Source organism: Elephantulus edwardii, unplaced genomic scaffold (genome assembly GCF_000299155.1).
Source record: "Elephantulus edwardii isolate Elephantulus edwardi_28Jun2011 unplaced genomic scaffold, EleEdw1.0 scaffold00130, whole genome shotgun sequence".
Classification (NCBI taxonomy): domain Eukaryota; kingdom Metazoa; phylum Chordata; class Mammalia; order Macroscelidea; family Macroscelididae; genus Elephantulus; species Elephantulus edwardii.
In genome coordinates this window covers 8,539,759-8,559,187 of record NW_006399880.1, presented here as the reverse complement: position 1 = coordinate 8,559,187, position 19,429 = coordinate 8,539,759, and the positions used below count along the sequence as shown (strand labels likewise).

General features: G+C 38.7%; 1 protein-coding gene across 1 annotated transcript in view; it reads left to right on the top strand.

The window, feature by feature from the left end:
* Window positions 1–19,429, top strand: part of STK32A (serine/threonine kinase 32A) — a 252,339-nt gene that overhangs the window by 64,422 nt on the left and 168,488 nt on the right. The window contains exon 3 of the mRNA XM_006893734.1: window positions 1,432–1,605. Coding sequence (XP_006893796.1) covers window positions 1,432–1,605 — 174 coding nt within the window. The remainder of the gene's footprint in view (window positions 1–1,431; window positions 1,606–19,429) is intronic.

Below are 19,429 nucleotides of genomic sequence, written 5' to 3'. Positions count from 1 at the left end.
CCTGAACACTTGTATAACTTTCATTGTTTCTCCAAGTTCATAAGGTTTCCGGAGGCAAGCTATTTCAGAAGTGGATGCCAATCCTTCTTCCAAGCTTGTAATTGGGGAGCTCCACCAAACACTGTCCACTATGGATAACCATTATCACATTTGACACATCAGTATCACAGTGTTTAGCATCACAACAATCACGTGTTACCTCTGTATAGCAAATGGACAGAGCAGTGCTCTACCGCTTAGAAGCATGCTTGACCAAAAACAATTAAAATCAGGGCTGAGGGCCTGATTGAAATCACCCATCTTTAGCTTGGTAGCATAACTTTCTATCCACTAGGCCAACAGAGCTTTCTCTAGGTGGTTGTTGTTGTTATTAATTGCCTGCCGTTTAGTCATAGATGACTCATAGCGACCCTATGAACAAAAGACCTGAACATTTGTATAACTAACTTTCATTGTTTCTCCAAGTTCATAGTATTTCCAGAGGCAAGCTATTTAGTGGTGTTTATGTCATTTATGACACTAACTAGTGTCTTTACCTTGATCAAATGTAATATATATTCTGAGTATTCTTATTTTGTGCCTAAGATCACTTCTTTTTTTTTCCTCCTTTCCAATGCTTTTTTTTTAAGGCTTTAAATTGCACAGGAAGAGATTACTCAATTTAAGGCCTCAAATTAGACTATTTATCTAGGCCATAGTCTTTGCAATTACTTGCTATATATCAGAAAGCTGGACAATGAGTAGAAAGGGTAGAAAGAGAAGTGATGCCTTTGAGGTATGGTGCTGGAGAAGAGTTTTGAATATACCATGGATTGCCAGGAGGACAAACAGGTTTGTCCTAGAGAGAGTGAAACGAGGCTGCTCCTTGGAGGTTTCTGAAGCTTCTTCTGACATAGTTTGAACATTGCAAGTAGGGACCAGGCCTTGGAGAGGGACATCATGCTTGGAAGGGGAGGGACAGTGCAGGAGAGGAAGACTCTCAATGAAATAGATTGATTCAGTGACTGGGGTAATGAGGGTAGAAGTGGTTGGCACATGATAGAGGAGGGTTCAGAGCAATTGCACATAGGGTTGCTATGAGTCGCAAGTGACTCAATGGCACAAACAACAACATTTCTCTTAACTCAAGAACTTCTTACTCTGATTATAAAGTCTTTTTTGCCTTGGGATTGGGTAGTGTGTTATTGTTATTATTGTTTACCATTGAGTTGGAACCAACCCATAGTTTACTCTTCAGCAGCTTTTCAGAGGCAATAAATCACATGGGAGGAGTTTGCCCATCCTACTCCCATGGAGCACCTGGTGGATTTGAACTGCATGCCTTCAGGATTGTAGTGCAGATTCTACCACTAGGCCTCCAGAGCTCAGGGGAGAGTGTAAATGTGTTTATAAAAGGTATGTTTTTGTTTTTGTTTTCTAATGATATTCTAGGTACTCCTTCCAAGATGAGGAGGACATGTTCATGGTGGTGGACCTCTTGCTGGGTGGGGACCTGCGTTATCACCTGCAGCAGAACGTTCGTTTCCAGGAAGACACTGTGAAGCTCTTTATCTGTGAGCTGGCCATGGCCCTGGAGTACCTGCAGAGCCAGCGCATCATTCACAGGTCAGTCTGATCCCCCAGTACTCGGCTTGGAAAGAAAGCATGCAGCCAATTAGGTGCAAGGAGATATTGTGACCCAGGCATGTAATTCTCATTTCATTCTTATGTCTTTGAGGTAAATTTACAGTCGTCGTTTTGTGGGTTAAAAAACAATGTTGTTGTTATTGATTGCCATTGAGTCAAGCACGACTCATTGCAACCCTATGAACAAAAGACCTGAAGCCTTTCTATAACCATCGTCATTTCTCAAATTTCATAGAGTTTCCAGAGGCATGTTGTTTAGAAAGTGGTTGCCACTCATGTTTCCAAACCTGTCTTAAACTGGGAACTCCACCAAACACTGTACACCATGGCAATAGCACATAGATAGGAAATTGTCAGATGTTCAAGCAGACTTTAGAAGAGGCCGTGGGATATCATTGCTGATGTCAGATGGATCCTGGCTGAACGTAAAGAGTACCAGAAGAATATCTATTTGTGTTTTAATGTCTATGCAAAGGAATTTGATTGTGTGGATCATGACAAATCACATCTAATATTGGCAAGAATGGGAATCTCAGAGCACTTAATCATGCTCATGTGAAAGCTTATTCCTGGACCAGGAGACTGTTGTGTGAACAGAGCACAGAAACACTGCATGGTTTAAAATTAAGAAGGTTGTGCATCAAGGCTGTATTGTCTTTCTATACCTATTAAAAAACAATAACAGCAATAATAGGTATCATTGGTGACATAGTATGTTTGTGTTGGGCTGCTAACTGAAAAGTGGGTAGTTCAAATCCACCATGAAAGATGAACAGTCTCCTCTAGTTAAGATTTACAGCCTTGGTATCCAGGACAGAATCACCTTGAATCAGAAATGACTTGACGGCAGGTAAGAGTAATGACAGGTGAGCACAGAGACTTTAATGTGCCCAAGGCCACAGGCAATAAATGACAAATTTGTATAGATATACACCGGTTCTATCTAGCAAGTAAGCCTAGACCAAGAAAATGAAACCGTGACATGCTACGAACTTAATGCATACAAATGAACTAATTGAAATAGAAAAAGAGAGAAAAGAGACATAAAAGAAGGATCACTATTTTAAAGGGAAGATTTGAGTGCATCTAAGATCTGCCTGTCATTCATATATTTAATAAGTCCCTCCTGTGTGCTCTGTAAATAGGAGTCAGCAGGGACAGTCTGTTTCTCTCTTGGGGCGTTAGTCATAAATAAAGACACAGGTACTTATAAAACCATGCAGACAATAAAGAGAAAAAAAAGAATAATAATTGTATTTGTGAAATTTATAGTTTTAAAGATTATTTCCAATATAGATATCTTATTTGATCTTTATAAGGTGATCTGAGCCGGTGTGGTTAATCCAGCTTTAATTAGAAGAAAAACATAACTCAGAAACAGTATCACGCAGGCATATGAGGTAATTAAAATTTTTTACCTAGTCACTGCAAAACCTATACATGGACCAAGAGGCAGTCATCAGAACAGAGCAAGGAAACATTGTGTGGCTTAAAATTGGAAAGGGTGTATGCCACCCAATGGATGTATCCTACCCCCATACCTTTTCAACTTATATGCGAAACAGATCATCCAGGAGGCTGGGCTCTGTGAGGAAGAATGTGGCATCAGAATCAGAGGAAGACTCGTCAATTACCTGCATAATACAGATGACACAAACTTGCTTGCTGAAACTTAGAAGGACCTGAAGCATTTGCTGCAGAGAGTCAAAGATTACAGCCTTCAATATGGATTGAAGCTCAACATCAAGAAAACAAAGATTCTCACCACTGGGCCAATTACCAGCATCATGATGGATGGTGAAGAGATTGAGATTCTTAACAGCTTTAGTTTGCTTGCCTCTGCAATCAACACTTTTGGTACCAGCAGCCAGTAAATCAAAAGACAAATTGCATTGGGAAAGTCGGCTGTCAGGGAACTCTCCAGAGTACTGAAGAACAATAGTGTCAGTCTGAAGACTAAGGTGTGCCTGATTGAGTCCATGTTCTTCACAATTACTTGCTATGTATCCAGAAGCTGGACAATTACTAGGGATCACAGGAGCTCTGGTCCTGGAGAAAAGTATTTATTGAATATACCGTGGACTGTTACGAGAATAAACAAGTTTATTCTCACCCTAGAGAGGGCGAAAGCAGACTGCTTCTTGGAGGCAAGGATTCTGAAGGTCTGTCTGACGTACTTTGGTCATGTTGCAGGGAGGGCACAATCCTTGGAGAGGGACATTATGCTTTGGGGGTGGAAGGGCAGTGCAGGAGGGGGAGACCCTCAATGAGATGGATTGACTGAGTGATTGGAGTAATGGAGGTAGGTGTATTGGACACGGTGAGGTTGGCTCAGGATTGAGCAGGGTTCAGAGCTCAATGGCATATAACAATGACAACACTGATATGGACATGTTTTGTATATCACTAGCAGGAATTATTTGCATTATTTAATTGTTGTTATTGTTGTTAGGTGGCTTTGAATTACCTGTGACTCACTGTGATGCTGTGAACAACAGACCTGAACCTTGCCCTATCCTGCTCGATCCTCACGACCTCTGTTATGCTCAAAGCACCATTGCAGTCATTCTGCCAGTCCATCTTGTTGGGAGTCTTCCTCTTATTTCCTAACCCTCCACTTTTCCCAGCATTATGTCCTGTCCCAAGGACTGGACCCCTCCGTGAAGCATACCCAAACGATGTGAGACCCAGTGTCACCATCTTGGCTTCTAAAGAGGACCCTGTTTATGGTTTCTCCAAGAGAGACTTGTTTATTCTTTTGGCATTCATGAACCATTCAGTATTCTTCCCCAATGCCACAATTCAAAGGGTTTGATTCTTCTTCCTTATTCATTGTCCAGCTCTCAGACGCATAACGAGTGATTAAAAAAAACATAGCCTGAATAAGGAGCACTGTAGTTTTTAAACTGACATCAGTGCTCCTTAGTATTTTGGAGAAGTCCTTGACAGCAGAATTTCCTAATACAGCATGTCTCTTGATCTCCTGACTGCTGGTACCAAGGGTGTTGATTGTGTGGCTCAAAGTAAGATGAAACAGTTGAGCCTTTCAATCTTTTCTCCATCTATCATGGTATTGTTGGTTGTCAGTCCAATGAGTAGAATTTTTGTTGTCTTGATCTTGAGATGTAATTCACATTGAAGACCATAGTCTTTGCTTCTGTAGCCAGCGTTTCAAGTTCTCATTTCAGCAAGAAAGGTTGTACCATCTGAATAATACAGTTTGTTGATGAGTCTGCCTACAATGCTGATGCCATATTGTTCTTCATATGGTCCAGCTTTTTGAATGATTGGCTCAGTGTGCTGAATGAATAGGTATGGAGAAAGGAAACAATTCTGAAAATTTAATTACACATTATTAAATGTAAAACAAACACGTGTGACTCTCGGCCTTTGCTGCTACTGCTTTTCAAGAAATTAACAGAAAAAGTTTTAGATACAATTATGTCTCATTCAGTAAAAATGTGACTGAAAAACGATTTGACTTTTATTATATTTAACTAGAATTTATATGCATTAATATAAATCCCGTGAAGAAATATGTTGCATCACAGTTTATAAGTTTGTCATACAGCCAATCATGAACTAATTATTTTTTTTTCTGAAGGAGGTGGCAGTCTTAGCCCTGTGCATTTACGTAGTTATTATTTAATTTTCTGTCTTCACAAGGGCACATTACTTCTCAGTCAACAGATAAAAGGAAAATGGACCAGTTAATTTTGTAGAATCCCGTAGTGAATTTACACACCTGGTGTTTTGTCAATATTTAAAAATCCTGTTCACATGCAAGCTTTTCCTCGTATTGGCTCTGACCTTGCATTGTTCTTTCTCAAGTGAAGCTCTTCATATATATAATTTGTGGTATCCTTCTGTGAGCCTTCATTCTTATTTATCCTCTCAAAAATTACTAACCCCAACCTGCCCTTTTGGGTGCTTATGTCACAAATACTGCAAAGGAGACAGACAGTGACTGTGATAGCCAGCAGTGTCTGGTAGAGTCCACGGACACTCCCTCCCTTTCTAGTTTTAACTGAGCCACTTGTCTCTTTTCTTGGGACCCCATTTTCTCTGTCATGAAAAATCAGCATGAGCTGATCATTTTACCATGTGCTCAGAGCAGGTTTCCAAGAGGAATTTAGGGGGTAACAGTCAGTCTTCATATAATTAAACTCACCATTTGACTAAAGACAATTTTTTTTCCTTTCTATTCTACTCATTTACAAAACTTCCATTTATTTTAATTGTGATTTGGGTGAAAGTTTAAAGAGTAGATCAATTCTCTATTCAACAATGTTTACATATTTTGTTGTGTGACTCTGACTGTGACTCCCACATGTTACAGCACTGCTTACACCTCTTCTCTATGTGTTTCCTCCTTCTTTGCTGATTTTCTTTTTTCTAAATTTAATCCCTGGTTAAATGCTTCCCTTTTGTTTTATTTGACTGACTTCCCCCCTTACTCCATAACCTCAGAATGAATGAAATTTAGCAATTTAAAAATTAAAAATTAAAAATTACTTTTATTCATATCTTTGCTTTTAAAAGTTGTTGCTTTTCTGATCTAATATAATTTCTAAGAAAAACACTAATTTTTAGCATTGGAGAAGGTTTAAGTTTTGAACATAGTCTAAAACCACATGTATTAGATACTATTACCAGTGGAGATAAGTCAATGGCTGACTCTGTGCAGAGACTGCTAATAGGATCAATCATATGCATTATTGTTAGTAATACAGTTTAATTCCTACCAAACATAAGAGGGGTGGTATTATGATAGAACAGTAAATTTACAAGTCAATGAAAGATATAGAAAATGTTAGAATGATAGTAATATAGGTGAGAACATGTTATAGCATAAAGCATACTCTTATGAGCAAAATAACTTCTTTACTATTGTTATTCAATTAATTCTAATAGTTTGTTGGTTTGTTGTGGGTTTTTTTTCATTTATTCACAAAGCTAGAGCTTGGGCTATAGGTTAAGGGTCATCAAGTTGACTATTATTGCTTACAGCAAAGCTATGAACAACAGGTCAAATCATCTTCATATCCTGCACCATCCCCACGACCTCAGCTGTGCTCATCTCTGTTGTTACAGTCATTGTGTCAGTTCATCTCATTGAAAGTCTTTCTCCCCTTCACTGATCCTCTACTTGCATCTTGTCTTTTTTCAAGGACTGCCAGTCTCCTGACAAAATTCCCCAAAGTTTGTGAAATTAATGGGAGTGTTGTAGAAGACTATTGCTTTTAGACTACTGATTTTGATGGGTGTTGGAAGTCCGTTGTACTGATTAATACTGAAAAAAGTAGGTTCCCAATTAATAAATGCTTAGCGACTCAATGGCACATAACTACAACAACAACGTAGTACTAAACACACTAAATTAAAAATCAGTATTTGGCAATAACTTCAAATCCAAAATAATGATTTGATGAAAAGCAGAATTCAAATTGGACTAAAAAGCATACAATTAATAAAGTAATGCTAATAATTGCGTGGAAACCATAAAGACAGTGGCTATGAAGAAAGTTGTGACATGAATGCCATCTGAAATAGTAAATGACATTATAAAATACTCTGATACTTGTGGGAGTGTAAAATATATACCTCATGGGATTTTTATAAACAAGTCCTGAAATGTGAAATTTTCCTCTTCTTTGTATTCTAAAGTATGATGGGCTCAAGTAACAGTTATTCTAGAAGCAAATACAACAGAAAGACACTCTGATGGTATAGTCTGTTGTCAGGAGACCTGCTAATCCAAAAGTATTGCCTTTCTAGTAGTTTGTGTCCAACATCAATTCCATGAGAGAAAGATGGGTACTCTCTTCCTACACAATTTACAACCTCCTGAAAACTTGCGGGAGGGTCATCTATGAAGTCAGTTTTTACTTGATGTTCATGAAATTTGAAAGAATAGGATAGATGTATTTAGAAGTGGAATTTTTTTGTGTGGATTAAGACAACAAATGCCAGTTGGAGACCATCATCCTAACTCAGGTGTTGGTTGTTGTTGTTGTTGTTATGTGTCATCAAGTCAACTCTGACTCATAGAAATAGCTCTGAACTCTGCTCTGTCTTGAGCCAACCTCTTTATCTCTGACACATCTATCCTTATTCCCCCAGTAACTGAATAAATCCATCTCATTCAGGGTCTTCCTCTATTGTGCGGTCCCTCCACCATTCCAAGCATGATGTCTGTCTCTTAGGACTTGTCCCTCCTTGCAACATGCCCAAGATATGTCAGATAGAGCATCAAAACTCTTACCTCCAAAGAGCAGCATACTTTCACTTTCTCCTGGATGAACGTGTTTGTTCTCCTGGCAGTCCATGGTATATTCAATACTCTTCTCCAGTACCATAACTCAAAAGCATCAATTTTTCTTCTATTATCCCTAGTCATTGTCCAGCTTTCTGATTGATAGAAAGTAATTGTGATGATCATGACCTGAATTAGGCATACCTTAGTCTCTAGACTGACATCATTACTCTTTAATACCCTAAAGAGGTCCCTGGCAGCCTATTTTTCAATACAATTCATCTTTTTGTTTTCAGTAAATCAATAATTTATCCCTCTAAAAAAGTGCCTCTGGAAACGATATGAATTTAGAGAAATGACAATAGTTATAGGACAGGGTTAGGGTCTATTGTTCATAGGGTCGCTATTAGTCATGCTCGACTCGATGACACTTAACAACAGCAGTAACAACAACAATGACTAAAAAAGTGTTTCAAAGTATATAGCTCTCATCCACAAAGTATATATGAATGACTTTTAAAATGGAGACCTTTTATATTGGTTATTTTTATCAAAGTCTTTTAGTGTACTGTAGTAGCCTATACTGTGGGTTTTTTTAAAATGAACTTCACATACTTTTGTATTCTTTCAAGCTGTTTGCTATATATAAAAGAAGCTCATAAGAAAATGCTTGATGAAAATAAGGAAACAAAAGAAATTCAAAACTTCCCAGTAATATACAGCTTTTACATTTTAAAATTTTTCCAAAATATACAAACACTCATGCTGGCCCTGTCCACCCTTCCTTTTCCCCTCCTCTCTTTCTCAGTTCCAACCAAGGTAAAAGTTCAAATTTCTGCAGAATTTTCAAAATTTAAAATAAAATAACCTCTCACTCCATAGCAAATACAGGGCTTATAAATTTCGGATTTATTCAGTAAAAAACTCACAAGTAAAATAATGCATATTTAAAGAAAATACTATACAGATGTTTTTTCCACACAGAAGTACATAAAAAGATTTATGTAATCACTAACAATAGGAGAGATACAAATCAAAACCACAATGAGATACCATCTAACTCCAGTAGCAGGGGAAAATTTTAACAGGACAACAAGTAATAAATATCGGAGAAGATGTGATGAGAGAGGAACTCTTACACACTGTTGGTAGGGTTGTAACATGGCACAACCATTCTGGAAGGCAGTTTGGTATTTCCATATGACCCAGCTATACCACTGCTTTAAATATACCAAAAGAATAAGAACTGAGACACAAATGGAGACTTGTATACCAGTGTTCATAGCAGCATTTTTTACTATTTCAAGAACATGGAAAGAGCCTTAATGTCTAACCACAATAGAATGGATTGAGAAAACATGGTACAGTCACACAATGGAATACTACACAGCACACAGGAGCAATGATTTTGTAAATCACTACTCAACTGTGTAGGTTAAAAAATCTGGTATATCAAACCATTTGTATCTAATGTGCTCAGTGGAAAATTGACTTTAAAAATATTGCAGTGCTATTTTTTCTTAATCAGAAAGGAAAATTCTCAAGGCCTTTAGAAGAGCATAAAATCATAAAAATTCTAAACTTGTACAAAATTATCTTGGTAAGAAGACAAATTAGATATTTGTAATCTTTTACCACTTTGGGGTTGCTTCCCCCCCCCACCAATTCACCAAAACTTTGATTTTTTCCCCCCCTTTCCTTTGAGTGGGTTGTTTTTAATACAGGGGCTTTCTTCCCCAGAAACCCAGTTCTAAGCAAAAAAAAATGTTTTTTTAAAAAACCTACCATAATTTTTAAAAACCCATAAAACAAAATATTTTTTTAAAAAGGCAGCAAAGGGTAGTTTCAACTGGAATCTTATTTAAGTTTTTTTAAGAAAAAGTTGATGACATATTTATACATTTTTGTGCAAAAATAAATGAATGGCAATAGCTTTTTAAAAAGTTTATTAATACTTTTGTGCAATTTATCTTTTGTTTTCCTGGTTCCTGGTACCAACAGTGTTGGATGTGGAACCAAGCAAATGAAAGCTGTTAACAATCTCAATTTCTTCACCATCTATCATGATGCTGCCAATCGGCCCAGTGGTGAGAATCTTTGTTCTCTTGATATTGCGCTTCAATTCATAATGAAGGTTATAGTCCTTGGCCTTCTGCAGCAAATGCCTCAGGTTCTCCTCAGTTTCAGCAAGTAGGGTTGTGTCATCTGCGTAACGCAGATTGTTGATGAGTCTTCTTTCAATCCTGATTCCACATTCCTTCTCATAGAGTCCAGCCTCCCAGATGATCTGTTCCACATATAGATTGACAAGGTATGGAGATAGGATGCATCTCAATCATATATCTTTCCTGATTTTTAATTATGCAGTGTTTCCTTGCTCCATGCTGATGACTGCCTCCTAGTCCAAGTATAGGTTTTCAATAAATACAATCAAATGTTCTAGGCTTTCCATTCTTCTCAGAGTCAGCCACAATTCCTTGTGATCCACACAGTCAGATGTCTTTGCATAATCAACAAAACACAGATAGGCATTCCTCTGGTACTCTCTGCTTTCAGACAAAATCCATTTAACATTGGCTGTAATATCCCTAACTGCTATGGTTTCTTCTAAACCTAGCCTGTACATCTGGACGTTTTTTGTTGATGTGCTGTTCCAGTAATTTTTGGATAATTTTCAGCAGGATCTTGCTTGCGTGTAATATTAATAACATTGTTCAATAATGTCCACACTCTGCTGGGTCACCTTTCTTTGGAATGGGAAAAAATGGGATCTCTTCCAGTCAGTCAGGTGGTTGTCCTCCAGATTTCTTGGCACAGCTTGGTGAGCTCATCCAGGGTGGCATCTGTTTATTGAAATATGTCAATTGGTATGCCATCTTGGGGTTTTGTTTTTGCCAATTCTTTCAGAGCACCTTGAATATCCACCTACATTACCATAGGCTCTTGATCATCCATTGTTTCATGAAATTCTTCTGTGTCAGCCAATTCTTTTTGGTACAATGACTCTGTATACTCTTTCCATCTTCTTTTAATGCTTCCTGAATCATTTAATATTCTGCCCAAAGCAACCTTAAGTACTGCAACTCGAGGTTTGGATGTGTTCTTCAGTTCCATCATCTTAAGAAATGCCGAGCAAGTTCAAACCTTTTCATTTTCTGATTCGAGCTCTTTGCATATTTCATTATAATACTTAGCTTTATCTTTCCATGGTACCCTTTGAAATCTTCTGTTCAGCTCCTTAACTTCTTTATTTCTTCCCTTTGCTTTGACTTTCATGCATTAAATACACACACACACACACACACACACACACACACACATATATATATATACACACACATCTTCCTACACCTCACATCTCATCTTTACTCATCAGTGTTCAAAGCCTCCAAACTGTTCCTGAGATGATTTTGAAACTTAAGTGAAATAGACTCAAGGTCAAATTTTGATCCCTGTGGATTTGATTTAACCTTCTTCAGTTTTAATTTGAACTTGCATATGAAGAGCTGAGTGTCTGTTCTACAATCAACTCCTGACCTAGTTTTCACAGCTGATATTGGATTTCTCCAGCAATTCTCTCCACAGATGTAATTGATCTGATTCCTGTGCAGACCATCAGGGGAAACCCATGTGTATAATCTGAGTTTATGTTTCTTATAAAAGGTATTTGTAGTGAATAAATTATTGATTTTACAGAATTCCATCATTCTATCTCCAGCCTCATTTAAACTTAAAATGGCTAAAGGCTAAAAAAAAAAAGACTCTCAAAAAAAACACCTTTTGAAGTAAGTATTGTGTGGCCTTTTGGTAAAATCAGTATGTGACAACTTCTTGGGCAACATCTCTCAATAATTAATATATTTTGTGAGAATATTAGTTCATCATTATCATCATCATTTACAAGACATAATCAATTCATTACACTCAATTTAGAAACAACTCATCACTGATTCTCCATGAGATTTTCAGAGGGTGTAACTTGTGCAGAAGGAGATTGCCTATCTTTCTCCCTTGAAGCCTCTGGTAGTTCGAAGCTGCCAGAGAGGATCCATGTTTGGGTTGGTAGTACAACTCCCTATGGACTACATCAGCAGAGCTCACTATAAATTGCTAATAGTTTATTGTTGTTGTGAAGTGCTTTTAACAACTACAAGCAAAAATTCTGAACTCTGTCCTGTCCTATGCCATCCTCTCGCCTCTGAGACATCTGAGCACATTTCCACAATAATTGTGCAAATCCATATCATTGAAGGTTATTCTTCTTTTCACTGACCCTATTCCTTTCTGAGCATGAGGCCCTTTCCAGGGTATTATTGTTGATAGCCTTCAAGTTGAGGACGAATCATAGAGACCCTATGAACAAAAGGCCTAAAGCCTTTCTACAACTATTGACATTTATCAAGGTTCATAGAGTTTCCGGAGACATGTTATTTAGGAAGTGGATGCCACTTCTGCTTATGCCCCAAGTATATGAGATGAATCTTCACTATCCTTGCCTCTGAGGACCATAAGGGCTGTACTCTCCAAGGCATGTCTTTTTGGCAGTCCACGAGATATCCATTATTCTCCTCCAACACCACTACCCAAAGGCATCAGTTCTTCTTGTTTTTGTCTTTATAGATTTTCCAGCTCTCAGATGCATAGTACGTTACTGGGAAAACCATGGCTTGAATCAGGTGCACCTTAGTCTCTAAACAGACATCATTGCTCTTCCAGACTTTGGGGAGATGTCTGACAACAGACTTTCCCAGCCCAGAGTCTTCCATCATTTAGGCATGCTGGAATTTTAAAATACTGAAATGTCTGGCCACGCCTGCAGGTTGAGGGCTAGTTTGTTGTGAATCTCAGTTCAAGCTAGACCTGCAAATGGCCTCTTGTGTCTTGAGGAGGGACACATATGGAAAACGTATGACCTGTTTTTAATTGTTTTTGGTCAAAAATTCTTATAGGTCGTATAGCCTAGGTCTGTGTAGCCTAGGTCTGTCCACTTGCTGTACAGAGGTAACTCGTGATTGCTGTGATGCTAAACACTGTGACATTGATATGTCAAATGCAATAATGGTTACCCATGGTGGACAGTACTTGGGGGGAGTGCCCAGATTAAAACAAGCTTGGAAGCAGGAGTGGTATCTACTGCTGAAATAGCTTGCCTCCAGAAACCGTATGAACCTGGAGAAAGGATGAAAGTTACACAAGTGTCCAGGTCTTTTCCTCATAGGCATGCTATGAGTCGCCTACGACTTGATGACACTTAACAACAATATCACCATTTGTGTTCTGATCTCTGACTGCTAATACCAAGAGTGTTGATTGTAGATACAAATAAGATTAAGTCATTGGCAAATTTCAATCTTTTCTCCATATTTCATGATATTGCCTATTGGCAAGATTATTATGTAACAAATTTAGGGATAAAGGAATGATAGAATTGAAGAACAGTCATACTGTTAAATTTGAGATTATAGGACGGCAGAAAGGACCATTGTTACTGGTCAGGAGCTGGTGTTATGTGGTAAGCATGGGTTTAATAGACCATTAAAAATTGTCATGTAAGTACAGAGTGACTGGAGGTGTAAATTTGTATTTACAAGTGAGTTAGGGATACTGAGGAGTAGAAGTGATCGAAGAAGTTGTGGGCACTAGTAGAGATGCCAGCTAATGTCACTTCTCCAATAAGGTGAATTAATAGATCACCTACTGTTAATGTTTGCTGTCAATTGAATGGCCAGCACTACTGGTTGAATAAAAATGCTGTCAGTTTTTACTAGTATTGAGATTAGTGGAATTGATATACCTTGATGAAAATGAGCTAAGGAAGCATTTCATTTTGTATCAGAATTCTGTGATTATTGCTCTTGCTCATAGTGCACTAGCCATGCCTGGATTTCCTGAAAGTTGGTTAATGGCCTTTAGTTTAAGTGCCATTGTGCTATTTCACAAAAAGGTTGATCTCAAGGGATAGATTTGATTTTTGGTTTAAAGACTGTTTCAGAGCAATCTCAAGGATTAGCAGAGTGGCCGCAGCACTGAGCTCAAGTATAGCAACAGTTATGCAGGATGATGCCAGGGATGCTACAAGGCAGGCAGCATTTCATTCTGTTGTGTATAGAATATTCCAAAGGACAGCTTAGGAAGATAAAGTAAAATATTAGAACACAATGTCCAACAATCTAAGGCTCAGAAACCAAAAGAGAAGCACGTGCTCCATGTGTCTCAAGTTGAAAGAACTGAAGAACACATTCAAGTCTCCACATTGTTTTTCAATATGTTGTTGTGTGCCGTGGAGTCAGAACTGACCCATAGCTGGCACTCCAATGGGTTTTCAGAAGCCGTTAATTGTATGGGAGGAGACAGTCCATCCTTCTACAGCAGAGCAGCTGGAGGATTCAAACTGTTGTCTTCCAGGATGTCAGCACAGCTTCTTACCATCAGGCCACAAGAGCTTTCTTTTCAATATGTAACCAGTGTCTTCAAAAATAAATAAATAAATTAATTAATTAATCAATTAAAACAAATGTATGCCTAAATGGAAACTGTCTTAACCAAACATATGTCTAGCTCAAGCTTACAAATAGTTGTTGTTGTTGTTGTTGTTGTTGTTGTTGTTATGTGCCATCGAGTCGCTTGCAACTCATAGTGACCCTATGTACAAGAGCTCTAAATGCTATTGTATCCTGTGCCAACCTAGCCATCTCAAACGCACTTATTCCCACTGCTCCAGTCACAGAATCGATCCATCTCACCAAAGGTCTTCCTCTCCTTCGCCCCTCCACTCTGCCAAACATGATGTCCCTCTCCAAGGACCAGTCCCTCCTTGCAACATGCCCAAAATATGTCAGACGAAGCTTCAGAATCCTTGACTCCAGGTAGAGACAAAATTAAAATATAAGACATTGCAACCAAGAGGTTTCAAGGCTACCTTGGTTCTTAGAGGATTGGGGGTAAACCTGTAATTTAACATCAAAATCAAAGTACTCTCGAGAGTTAATGGGACACTGGTAGAGTCCACAGGAAGCCGTCCTGGTATCTCAAAGATGGTGTCCCTCTGGCAGTTCGAATCCACTAGTGTTTCTGGGAGGAGGATGGGTACGCTCCTCCTTTGCAATTTATTGCTGTTGTTAGGTGCCATCGAGTTGCTTGTAACTCACAGCAGTCCTGTGCACAACAGATCTGAGCTCTGCCCTACCCTGTGCCATCCTTACTGGCTCTGATGTTCCAGCGCATGTTGCAGTCATTGTGTCAGTCCCTTGCTGAGTGTCTTCCTCCTTCTCTGACCCTGATTTACAGCCTCTGAGAGCCCACCAGAAGGTCTGCTCTGAGTCAGTTCTGACTCAATGGCAGTGAGTTTGAGTTTTTTATTAGTAACTGCGCTATTACAAAAGCACTCAAGCATCCGATAAAAGCCACCCGAGACATATATCAACATCGTTAAGGTCACTGTGTGACCAAAGAGATCTTTTCTTTCTGTTGGAATTTTCTGAACTCAAACCAATACATAGTTGTCGCCAGCTTGATTCCTACTCCATGTCTGTGCTCCATGTTTGTGAGAGTAGAATGGTTTGCAGTGGTTGATTGTTTAGACAGACTGCTAGGCTTAATTTCAAGCATCTATGAGTGGACTCAGGTCTCTAGCATTTGTGTTGGCAACTCAGCAAGTTTACTGTTACACCGCCCAAAGTCTCTGCTCTCCAAGTGACAGATCACCCACTTGACGTCTTCTCAATATAAGGTAGTAGAAAATGGCTTTAAATCCATGTGTATTAAAAAGGGGGGGGGTGTTTTGTACTGTCAAGGAAGAACTGAGCCATGGCTCATCCTCCAGTGAGTTTTCAGAGGCTGTTAATTGGGTCAGAGGAAGAAGAAAAGCCTCAACAATGGGCTGACACAGTGACTGCAACAATGGGCTCTAGCGTATCAGAGACAGTGAGGACAGCACAGGATAAAGAAGGGCTCAGATGTATTGTTCATAGGATTGCTATGAGTCATGGTCATCTTTTTCCCATAGAGCAGCTGGTGAATTTAAACCAAGTGCCTTCAGGTTGACAGTCCGGTTTCTATTCACTAAGCCACCTGAGCGCCATACTGTGAAATAAAGAATAAACATTATAATAACAAAGCTGAATCTTATGGAGTAGAATTAAAAGAACATGTTGTTGTTGTTAACAACATGGAGTTGGAACAATTCATAGTGATGCTATGAACAAAAGATCTGAACCCTGTTCTATCCAGCTCCGTCCTTACACTTCCTGACACACAAGAGCCCATTGCAGCGGTCACCACATCAATCCACTGGCTCAAGGGTCTTCCTCTCCTTCATCATAGGACAGTGTAAAAGAGATGTAGTCTTCTAAGTATTGTGATTCACTTAAAATTCCTTCCTTCAAAATAATGAATAACATTAGTGTTACATTTTATTGAATCTAAGATGATTAAAACAATAGTTACTTACAAGATTATATGATTTGAAAAATATAACCTGGGTCCCAAATTATTAAATAATATATATATATATATAATATAAACAATATATTATATAAACAATATATTATAAGATATTATGCTGAGTGAAATATCTCAGTCACAAAGGGACAAATACTGTATAGTGCCGCTGTTGTAAAACAGGATGGACCTTGGGGTTGGGGGGAGACTGAGAAAGATGGGATAAATAAAGATGAGGGAGAGAACTGTTTAAAAGGGATATGTGATTAGGTATTATTGTCATGACAGGAGTCCAGAATGAAGGCTGCATAGTGGAGTGGACCTGGGGGGAGAGATTGTAAAACAATGGGGAACTTTTTTTTTACTTTTCAAAAAGAAGAGTGTACTGGGGGGAGGGGTGGGCAGGGAATAAAGTACAACAATGAATGAATGGAAATCAGAAGTCTGTAAATTTTCATTAAAATTAATTTAAAAATATATATATACAAATTAGTAACCACAGCAATAGGCCAAGTGTCCATCTTAAGTATGCAAGAGATGATGAGGATGACATAGGACAGGACAGGATTCAGATCTGTTGTTCAAAGGATCACTATGAGTCATAATCTATTAGCTAGCACCTAGCAACAACAACAGCTATAAAAAATAACAACTTGCTTCAGAAGGTCAAGGACTGCAGTCTTTGGTATTGTATTGAAGCTCAACATCAAAATAATAAATATTCTCACCACTGGACTAATTGACAGCATCAGATAGAGGGTAAAGAGATTGAGATTGTTAACAGCTTCAGCTTGCTTGGCTCCACAATCTACACTCTGGGTACCAAAAGGTAGGAAATCAAAAGACAAATTAAATTGGGAAAATATGCTGTCAAAGGTTTTTCCAGAGTACTGAAGAGCAACAATGTCAGTCTAGAGACTGAGGTGTGCTTGATCCAGGCCATGGTCTTCACAATTGCTTGCTATGCATCAGAGAGCTGGACAATGACTAAGGATGATAGAAGAAGAACTGATGCCTTTGGGTTGTAGCACTGGATAATAGTACTGAATATACCATGCACTGCTAGAAAAACAAACATACTCATCCTGGAAAGGGTGTAATCAGACTACTCCTTAGAAACAAGGATTCGGAAGCTCTCTCTGACATGCTTTGAGCTTCTTGCAAGGAGTGACCAGTCCTTGAAGAGGGACACCATGCTTGGAAGGGTGGAGGGACAGCGCAGGAGAGGAAGACCCTGGATGAGATGGATTGACTCAGTGACTGGGAAAATGGGAGTCGATATGTCAGAGAAGATGAAATTGACTCAACATAGAGTGGGATTCAAAGCTATTGTACGTAGGGTTGATAAGAGCTGGACAACATATATGAATTACAAAAGATTTCTAGATAAGGAGAGATTGTCTTCATAAAAACTGTAGATGCAAAATATCTGACTTTTTAGCTTCAGATTTAAAATCCCATGTTGCCTGTGGATGTGATTGAAGGTTTGAATTATCCCCAAGTCATCAGAAGCAGGAGCAGCAGGCGGCCGTCATTTACTGAGGGCTTCTTGGGTACCAGGCGATCTGTCAAACCCCTGACTCTAGTTATTTTACTTAATCTTCCCAAGTACCCTTAGGAGGTTGATGCTGCTATTGTCCTCATTTTATAGTTGAAGAAACTCTGCTTCAGAAAGCTGAAGTAACTCGCCTAAAGTCACAGAGCTAGTAAACAGTTGAGGCATCATTTGAAGGAAATTCCGAGTCCTTGAAGCATTCGCGAGAGTCCCAGGATGGTGCACATGTTTAAATGCTCAGCCACTAAATCAAAAGCTGGCATTCCAGTTCCCTCAGGCTTCTCAGAAGAAAATCCTGTCAATCTACTTCTGAATTACCACTCACTTCCATTAAGTAGATTTCAACTCTTAACAACTCGGTAAAGCACCTCTTTATGGGAATAGTCTGTAACATCTTTCTTCCACAAATGTCTGTTGGGTTTGAATGCTGGTATTTTGGGGAGCAGCCAATTCTTTATCCCCTGCATCACCAAATCTCTTTCAAGAGATGGCAAAATCAAGATTTAAACCCATTGTTGTGAAGTCAGTTTCCATTTATCGCAACTCTCCACTGAGTGTCTATGCTTACCCTGCCCATCTTTCTCCTCCAGAGCAGCTGGTGGACTTAAGCTGCAAGTCTCTCTGTTAGCAGAAAAATATAACAAGTTTGTTATTCATTATGCCATTGATAACTCTCTGGAATATAGTTATACTCTGAAATATATGAAGTTGCTAGAGTTGGACACAACCCAAAGGCGAGTTTAAGGACTCCTCACTTGATAATACTTGAAAAGGTGTTGGTTATAGACAGAGTAAATGTAATTAACTACTTTCAGGTAAGTACCCAGGGCCTGGTTGCACAGATCAAGATGATATTTGTGGAGCCAACAGGTTAGACAACAACATAAAACTAGAAGCTAAATTGTATGAGAAACTTCAAAAGACTTTAAAAAAGGTGGTTTGGGTAACAAAACAAAGTATTATGAGAATTTGGTTTAAAAGATTTTAATAGCCAAAGCAGAAAGGGTCTAAATAAATGACTTATTTGTCCTCAATATAGATTGAAGCTCAACATCAAGTAGACAAAGATTCTAACCACTGGGCCAATTGGTAGCACCATGATAGATGGAGAAGAACTTGAGATTGTTAATGGTTATAGCTTGCTCAGCTCCACAATCAACACTCTTGGTACCAGCAGTCAGGAAATTAAAAAAAAAACAAACAAAAAAAACTAATTACATTAGGTACATCTGCTTTCAGGGACCTTTCCAGAGTATTGAGAAGCAACAATGTCAGTCTAAAGGCTAAGGTGTACCTGGTCCAGGCCATGTTCTTCATAGTTACTTGCTAAGCGTCAGAGAGCTGGAAAATGACTAAGGATTATAGGAGAATTTATGCCCTTGAGTTGTAGTGCTGGAGAAAAATCTTGAACATACCATGGACTGCCAAGAAAACAAATAGATCTATCTTGGAGAGGGTGAAATCAAGTTTCTCCTTGGAGGTTAGGATTTTGAAACTCTGTCTCACATACTTTGGGCATGTGGATAGAAGGAACTGATCCTTAGAGAAGGACA